General features: G+C 41.7%; 1 protein-coding gene across 1 annotated transcript in view; it reads left to right on the top strand.

Annotated features, from left to right (window-relative positions):
* The first annotated feature begins 295 nt into the window (after nucleotides 1-295).
* Nucleotides 296-9344, top strand: part of NDUFA9 (NADH:ubiquinone oxidoreductase subunit A9) — a 28771-nt gene continuing 19722 nt past the window's right edge. The window contains exons 1-3 of the mRNA XM_057703173.1: nucleotides 296-435; nucleotides 7011-7181; nucleotides 7536-7633. Of these exons, the coding sequence (XP_057559156.1) occupies nucleotides 387-435; nucleotides 7011-7181; nucleotides 7536-7633 (318 nt within the window). The 5' untranslated portion in view covers nucleotides 296-386. The remainder of the gene's footprint in view (nucleotides 436-7010; nucleotides 7182-7535; nucleotides 7634-9344) is intronic.

Raw genomic sequence — 9344 nt, 5'->3', positions numbered from 1 at the left:
CGGGGCAGGCCCACCTGACACTATCAGGGAACAACGAACTTGAGAGTCGGGGGAGCTGCGGTGCTGCCATTTTGCCCTTGAGTCAGTCCCTGATTCACTCTGAACCTCAGGTTCCTCGACAATACGAGGGTATCTTTACGGCGCGCTCCAGCCCTGGGGTGCCGAATCCTTTCTTTCTATTTCCTCTCCTCCTCGTGTCCCTCGCGTCCCCCCAGCCCGTCCAGCTCTTCCCCCCACTCTCTTCCGGGCCTCTCTTCGCCCCACCCTCGGACCCGCCCCTTCCGTTCCCGGTTAGCGCCTGCGCAGATGGCCAGGGAAGATGCCGTTTGACCCAGCTTAGTAGCCGTAGTCGGCCGAGCGCCGGCGGCGGAGGATTGTGGGAGAAGATGGCGGCCGCCGTTCGCCCCGGAGTTGTCCGAGCCCTGCCAATGTCACGTAAGTGTCACCGGGAACAGCGGCCCCGGATCGGGAGTCCGAGATGCGGAGCTAAAGTTTCGGGAGTGGCGCCGCGCAGCAGCGGTCGCGCTGAGTCCCCGGGCATCCTGGTTTTTCTAGGTCCGGAGCTGCTTCTATCCAGTTTCTCCTTTCTCTCCTCTACCCTGGCTCACATATCAAATTGTGCACCTGGGAAGGGGTCTTCGCGGGGAAAACCTGAGCAGCGCGAAGCGGGGAGGAAACAGGGAGACATGTAAAAGATCGAGAAACTTAGTACTGGTAGAATTGTAAGGGTTTGGGGTTACAAGAAATACGGGGAGTGCGGGGGAGGAATCTGAACGGGATGGGGAAAAAAAGGATAGTGGGGAAAAAAAGAGTAATGGAGAAAAGGTTCTTCGTGGATTGACCGTATGACTTTGTGCAGACTCTTAATCGGTCTCAACTTCAGATTTTGCGTATCACAGTGTAAATGAGCATACTACAACGTCAGTGAATTTTTGAGAGGATTCAATGAAATAGTATTTATAAGAGGGCTTTCCTGAATCAAAAGCATTCCTACAAATTTGGAGCATGTTCTGTGGAATCGTTGAGGCCTCGCGGAGTGAGGGATGCTTAGGAGACAGAAGAATCGGAAGATTGGTGGAAAAGAAAGAAGATTACAGGAATATCCTAGAACTTATCTAAGTGTAGTTTATTGCCCTTTCTATTCTGATTGGATCTGCTATGGTCCTGAAGTTGAAAACAGCGTACGTGCCCTTCCACTCACTAAGAGAGGCTAGAAAAGCAAGAAAATTGCTTATTATCATTATTTCACCCAATTCACCTTCACAAACATGCCCTGCATCAGCCTCCAAAAGTTGCAGTTTTCCATAGTGTATTTTAGTTATTACAGAATACTATTTGCTCCCAAAATTAGGTGCACGTCAGAATCATTCTTAGTGCTTTATAAAAAATAGAAATAGGGACTCTTTGAAGAGCTATTGAATGAGAATTTTTGAGACTGGCTCCTTGCACCATAAATTTTAAAAAGCTCCACAGTTAGTGTGGAGCATTAGAATGTTCAGCCTGAGGTGAGAGACAGGACTATTTGGAGGATTCTTTTTTATTTTCCGTTTTGGGTAGGTTCTTGGTGCACGTAACTTATAATGAATGGCTTTGTAGCCCTGACTTCTTTGCAAAGACATTTGCTGGTTCTCTTTTTAAATTTTATTTATTTATTATTTTTTTGGGGGGTACACCAAGTTCAATCATCTGTTTTTATACACATATCCCTGTATTCCCTCCCTCCCTCGACTCCCCCCCCCCTCGAGCACCCCCCCCCCAACCCAGTCCTCTAAGGCATCTTCCATCCTCGAGTTGAACTCCCTTTGTTATACAACAACTTCCCACTGGCTATCTATTTTACAGTTGGTAGTATATATATGTCAGTGCTATACAACAACTTCCCACTGGCTATCTATTTTACAGTTGGTAGTATATATATGTCAGTGCTACTCTCTCGCTTCGTCTCAGCTTCCCCTTCACTCCCGCCCCCTCCCATACCTCGAGTTCCCCAGTCCATTCTCTGCATCTGCATCGTTGTTTTTGTCACTGAGTTCATCAGTACCATTTTTAGATTCCATATATGTGAGTTAGCATACAATATTTGTCTTTCTCTTTCTGACTTACTTCACTCTGTATGACAGACTCTAGGTCTGTCCACCTCATTACATATAGCTCCATCTCATCCCTTTTTATAGTTGGGTAATATTCCATTGTATATATATGCCACATCTTTATCCATTCATTTGTTGATGGGCATTTCGGTTGCTTCCATGTCCTGGCTATTGTAAATAGTGCTGCAATAAACATTATGGTACATGTTTCTTTTGGGATTATGGTTTTCTTTGGGTATATGCCCAGTAGTGAGATTACTGGATCATATGGTAGTTCTATTTGTAGTTTTTTAAGGAACCTCCAAATTGTTTTTCATAGTGGCTGTACCAACTTACAGTCCCACCAACAGTGCAGGAGAGTTCCCTTTTCTCCACACCCTCTCCAGCATTTGTTGTTTCCAGATTTTGTGATGATGGCCATTCTGATCGGTGTGAGGTGATACCTCATTGTGGCTTTGACTTGCATTTCTCTGATGATGGGTGATGTTGAGCATCTTTTCATGTGTTTGTTGGCCATCTGTATGTCTTCTTTGGAGAAATGTCTATTTAGGTCTTCTGCCCATTTGTGGATTGGGTTATTTGCTTTTTTGGTATTAAGCTTCATGAGCTGCTTGTATATTTTGGAGGTTAATCCTTTGTCCGTTGTTTCATAGGCAACTATTTTTTCCCATTCTGAGGGTTGCCTTCTAGTCTTGTTTATGTGATTCTCTTTTTAAACTGTTACATTGGTGTCACATAATGTAGGTTGTGAATGATAATAACTGCATTTTATTGAGTACCTATTGGCTAACCAAAGTTCTAGACATTTTCATAATTTTTTTTCCTTTAACTCATTTTTTAAAATTAATTTATTGGCTGCGTTGAGTCCTCATTACTGCGCGCGGGCTTTCTCTAGTTGTGGCTAGCAGGGGCTACTCTTCGTTGCGGTGTGCGGGCTTCTTTCTCATTGCACTGGATTCTCTTGTGGTGCACGGGCTCTAGGCTCACAGGCTTTAGTAGTTGCAGCCCATGGGCTCAATAGCTATGGCTCGAGGGCTCTAGAGCGCAGGCTCAGTAGTTGTGGCACACAAGCTTAGTTGCTCCGCGGCATGTGGGATCTTCCCAAACCAAAGCTCAAACCCGTGTCCTCTGCATTGCAGGCGGATTCTTAACCACTGCGCCACGAGGGAAGTACTGACTTTTTTTTTTAACTGACACTATAGCTTGTGCTCTCTACCACTGTGTTTTGTTGTCTCTGGGAAAGTAAGCTTTTGAGTAAACTCTGGAGAGTCAAGTCTAGTGTGTAACAAAAAACACTACAGAACAGAACTGTGTAAGACATATATAGTGAAATGTGCATAGACTATTAAGTACCATAGGAAGATTAGATCATTTGAAGTAGGGAGGGAAGATTGGAAGGCCAGTGGAGAACTGCAGTGCTTCTGCTAATTGTTCTGTTTTTTTTTTAGGGTTGTTATGATCTGGTAAGTCAGAGGGGTTGGACATCTTCCTGGCACTGGCAAAGACAAGGGAAGTTTCAGATCTTCTGCCCGAAGATCTGAAATAGTAGGAAAGGAGATTGAATACGTTAGATGGGATCAAATAATGGAGGCCTTTGAAAACCAAGCAGAGTTTAGACTAGTGGTCTTCCAAGTGGGTTATGCACTGGCATATAAAAATATAGTATTAGAACTTAAAGAAAAAAAGTTTTCTGTAATTGTAACAATAGCTAACACATAGTTCAAACTGTATACCAGACACTGTTCTAAGTGCTTTAATGTGCACATTGCATAATGTGTATAACATAGTGGTACTACATAGAACATGCATGTAGTTTACAAATAAATACTTTAAAAAAGCTCTAATGCAGTGTGCAAGCAAATATGTTTGGAGACTTGGTTCAGGTATCACAGTAGGAAACCAAAGTAGGTTTTTTTTTTTTTTTTTTTTTTTAAGAAAACAGGGTGGAGGCAGGGGTTGGGGGTGAATGAATTGGGAGATTGGGATTGCCATATGTACATGACTAATAAGAAAAAAATATCAAATTGTACACTTTAAATATATGCAGTTTATTGTCTGTCAAAAAAAATACATCAATGCACTTGCTACAACCCCCCACCCCCCCAAAAAAAAGATTTATTTTATTATTTATTTATTTATTTCAGCTGCGTTGGGTCTTTGTTGCTGTGCTCGGGCTTTCTCTAGTTGTGGTGAGCGAGGGCTACTCTTCGTTGTGGTGCACGGGCTTCTCATTGTGGTGGCTTCTCTTGTTGCGGAGCACGGGCTCTAGGCGTGCGGGCTTCAGCAGTTGCAACATGTGGGCTCAGTAGTTGTGGCTTGCAGGCTCTAGAGCGCAGGCTCAGTAGTTGTGGCACCGGGGCTTAGTTGCTCTGCGGCATGTGGGATCTTCCCGGGCCAGGGATCGAACCCACGTTGCCTGCGTTGGCAGGCAGATTCTCAACCATTCTCACCAGGGAAGCCCCAAATTAGATTTTTGAGCAGAGGAACATAATGAGTAGAGAATATTATTTTCCTAATGGTGTTCATAATAAATGGAAGAAAATGGAGATGCTGGAGCCCAAGAGGGTAATAACCTGTATTTATTGAGGCCCTACCGTGTGCAAGGCACCATGGCATACTAACCCATTTATGATTAATTTTCATATCAGCCCTCTAAAATGTAAGCTCCATCAGGCCAGGGACTTTGTCTTTTTTACTATGCTAGTCACAGTTTCCAAAAGAGTGCTTGGCCTGTAATTGTTGAAAAAACAAATAACCATGTTAGTGTAACATTACCTTCTGAGGAATTTCAAAGTAATAGTAAATGAAAGCAACTATTACTCGTGGAATTCTTAACGTATGCTGGGTAATGTGCTAAATGCTTCACACACATTTACTGTAATCCTCATAACAATCATTCCCTTTCATACATCTTCAACTCCCCAGCCCTTATCCCTTTGTCATAAAAAAATCAACACTGATTAAACCAGGCTTTACACATATTTCCTGCCTGCCCTGAGCAGTGGAGAGCTGAGCTAAGGAAAACTCCAAGCAAATTGACTGTCCTTATTGTAAATTCATGAATACAAATCTCAAGTAGATTTTCAGCACATTTTTCTAGGAAATTTGCTTTCCCTTTCTCCATATAACTAGTTAACATTGCCTGTCTCCTGAAACTTCTAACACATGTTTCTGTCTTATTCTTAGCTTTACAGCGAACACAAAGGAATCAGATAGGACTGATGTTTTTCCCACCATTACAAGCTAATAACTGAGCTGGGGTGATTCTTTGCTTTCCCTCTTACAGTGAATGAACTGCTGGCCTTCAGTCACTTGGCCTTTGATGTCACCCTCACTTGGCCTTTGATGTCATCCTCCCTTTCCTCTTCCTTCCCTCTCCTAAATCATTAACATTTCCCCTCTACTGGGTTGTTTTCATCAGCATATAAATATGTTATAATATCTCTTATTAAAAAAAAACTCTTCCTTGTCTTCCTGTCCCTCTAGTCCCGTTTTTCTTTGTCCCTTTACATCATATTCCTGAGAAGAATTTTCAGTACTTCTTTTAGGACCTCCCTGCTGCACTCTCCTACTCCAATAAAATTTCTCTTTTCAGGCCATTGACAGCAAACATCTTCTAGATCAGAGGATCCTCTGCCCTCCTCCTTCTTCCCTTTTCAGCAGCATTTGATAGAGTTAACTATTCTCTCCAACAATCACTTTCTTCATTTGGCTTCTGGACACCATTTTCTTTTTTTTTCTTTTTTCTTTTTCTTTAAGAACTTTTATTGAGATACAATTGACATACAATAAACTGCATATATTTAAAGTGTACAATTTGATATTTTTTTTCTTATTAGTAATGTATATATGGCAATCCCAATCTCCCAATGGACACCATTTTCTTTTGTTTTTTCTCTTTCCTCCCTGGGGGTCTTTGGGTTAGTCATGTAACCTCTCTGAACCTTGTTCCTTATCTATAAAGTGGCAATAAAGATAGTGTGAAATAAAATATTGCCTGTTAAGCACTAAGAAGGATGTCAGGTGCCTCTGTAAGTTTAACTGTTATTTATACTTATTATTTTGTTACTATTATGTGTCTGATCTGCATTGTTTGTTTTTAATCTCTGTGGTTACGGTAACTATTCGGTAAGCTAGGCTCTTTCTCCAATTCCATACTTTTGGACAGGGAAAAGCAATGGTTTGTGGGCAGAGTGCCACTGGCAAGTCATCCCTAGCAGACACAGACGTGATTTCTTAGTTACTTACTTACCTACTTTTGCTGATTTTCAGTAGTTTTGTACTAAGTCCAAACTGCACTCTTTTAAAAAAAATAATAATCTCTTACCTCTGCCTCCAACCCACATCAACTCTATTTTTCATTTGTCATCAGTTTCACAGTCTGTTCCAGGTACGTCTTTTGCTGTTCCCTGCACTGGGCTTATTCATTCCCACCCCTACATTGTTAGATGTGTTACGTGTTTTGGGTGGAAATCTATCTTTTCTGTTATTACTCTTTCAAACCTTTCTCAATACACTTTGTTCAGGAGTCCTTCCTCATGAGTCTCTAACTTGTGGCTTCTTTACTTTGCATTCTCTCTGCTCCTTTAATGTAGAGATTTATACTCTTTCAGTTTGTAACTGTTTATTACTGTTTTTCTTAATGTGACTTATCTTTTCAGGTAAATTATATCCTATAGGGCAGAGAGTTTGCTTTCTAATTTTTATACATTTTCTTATGTCCTATGGCTTCTTTGTTGCAATAATTTATATTAGTTATTGCTGTTGGCACTTAAATTATAACTTGTAGTTTAAAAGTTAAATTTGAACTGTAACCTAAGTAAATGAAAACACTGATAGCAAAGTAATGTTGCATTTCTAGGAAAAGAAGCTATTTGTATTCATGGTCACTATTATGTGCATTCTGGGGTTTTCTTTAAGGTTCTTCTATTACTGCAATAGCCACATCTGTGTTTCACGGCCCACCCCAGCGCCAGCTCCATCACGCAGTCGTACCTCATGGGAAGGGTGGGCGTTCCTCAGTGAGTGGGATTGTGGCCACTGTGTTTGGAGCAACGGGATTCCTGGGCCGCTATGTTGTCAACCACCTTGGTAAGTAAAGTTCCTTGAGTTTAGTGTTTTCCAAAGCCATTCATTACGAGAATCCGTGAGCTGTTTCTTTTCACTGTAACAGTGTTTCGAATTACTCCTATCCTGGATTTATGTAATTTTGGTCTGTTGTACATTATAAGCAGGCCCAGACTTCCTATATAGGACGTTAACACAGGAATAGGGGTCTCTGAGAAGTTATGACATCTCTAGCATAATGGCAACATGTTTTATTTTTCACTAAACGTAAAGTTGATTCTCATATCACGCTAGAATTTAAATATTTACAAAATCCCTCTTGTGTACTGTAACCATATTATGTTAATGTTGATCCTTGTTCCAACCCATTCTTTTTAGGTCGCATGGGGTCACAAGTGATCATCCCCTACCGGTGTGAGCCGTATGATACCATGCACCTTCGTCCCATGGGTGACCTGGGCCAGATTATCTTTCTGGTGAGGGCCTGTGTTACTGATTATTGGAGTTTTCGAATGTAAATTACTAAGGTCATTTTTGGGAGAGAGGGGCAGCAGTTTCCTCCCAGAGTGGACCAAGGGCGTCCTCCATTCACAGGCCATTCTTGTAAACCCTAGTCCAATAGTTAGCAACCTTTTTCTCTAAAGGGCCAGGTAGGAAATATTTTAGACTTTGCAAGTCATAGGGTCTTGATTACTCAGCTCTGCCCTTGTAGCCTGAAAGCAGCCGTAGACAATATATAAACAAATGGGAGTGGCTGTGTTCCAATAAAACTTTATTTACAAAGTTAAATTGCAGGCTAGACTTGCCTGTGGGTCATAGTTTAGCAACCCCTGCTTTAAACGTATGCTGGCCAGTAGCCATCAGCCACGTGTGGCTCTTGAGCCCTTGAAATGTGGCTGGTGTGGATAGAAGTGCACTGTAAGTGTGAAATACACATCAGATTTCAGACTTGGTTTGAAGAAGGTAATATTCAATATATCGTTAATAATTTTTTACATTTATTACGTATTGAAATAGTATTTTGGATATATTGGGTCAAATAAAGTATATTATTAAAATAAATTTCACCTTTTTCTTTTTATTCTTTTAAACGTGGCTAATAGAAAGTTCAGAATTACATACGTGCCTCATATTTCTCTTGGACAGTGCTTCTCTAGATAGAAAATCACAAATAAGGTGATTTATAACTTGGTTGGCTTGGCATAGACTTAGCTTAGAACAGTTCTTCCTGAGCATTTGATGTTGTTATTCTTTAATCTGCAGGTTGTTCCTTTAGGCCAGTAGTTGCCAGTGGAGCAAGGCAGGGGGAATGGGGTGGGGCAGGTCTTCAGGGGAATGATGAATGTGGGGCCCTTTTGGTTGTCGCAGTGACCGGAGGCCCTGCCGGTTTCTTCGGCAGGGGCCAGGGGTGCTGAGTATCCTCCAGGGCACGGGATGGTCCTTTCCACAAAGAATGATGCTGTCCCAGCCTGCAGTTTCCTGTGGAGAAGCACTCCAGGCCTGGGTGCTTGGGTCAGCTGTTCTTGCAGCTAACTTTTCTTACTTCCATCATCCTGCCTGAGCCTGAGCCTGAGCTCTTTGTTGACACACTCTCCTCTTTTAAAAAATGTTTGTTAAACATCCTTAATATCTCTGTTATAGTCATACAGATTATTTGTCATCTCTTTAAATTTTGACTTAATTTTTATAGCATTTTCATTTATTCTTTACTGAAGGTTCACAAGGTAGGTACAATATTTATATTGGAAATTTCTTATTTCTAAAGTGTTTTTCTTTTCCCTCAAACATCTGCTTGGTATTACAGTTAGAGGCACTTAGCCTTTTCCTAGTTCTTTGTGACTGAAGATTATCGGTCACCTTGTCAATCCTCAGAATTCAGGTATTTCACAAGTGATGGGCAAAAACCGTTACTGGCTTGCAAATGTGGAGTCATTGGAATTAAGCCAGATGGTGTTTATTGTGTCTACTACGTGCCTGGCATTGAGCTAAGCTCTGCACATGTCTTGACAAACAGGACAACAGGGAGCTCACAGTCTTAACAGGGAATAGAGACACTCAGTGCAGAACTTGGAATATGGTCATGTTTATGAAAGGGGAGGCCCTGGGAAGGTGTACTGGGGGCACCTCACTATTTTGTTGTTTATTTTTGAGAAGGGTGGACCACATTGGGTGTGGGGTGCTGATTTC

The sequence above is a fragment of the Hippopotamus amphibius genome, chromosome 12, assembly GCF_030028045.1.
Source record: "Hippopotamus amphibius kiboko isolate mHipAmp2 chromosome 12, mHipAmp2.hap2, whole genome shotgun sequence".
Taxonomy (NCBI): domain Eukaryota; kingdom Metazoa; phylum Chordata; class Mammalia; order Artiodactyla; family Hippopotamidae; genus Hippopotamus; species Hippopotamus amphibius.
The sequence above is the reverse complement of the archived record's forward strand: the minus strand, read 5'-3'. Positions and strand labels throughout refer to the sequence as shown.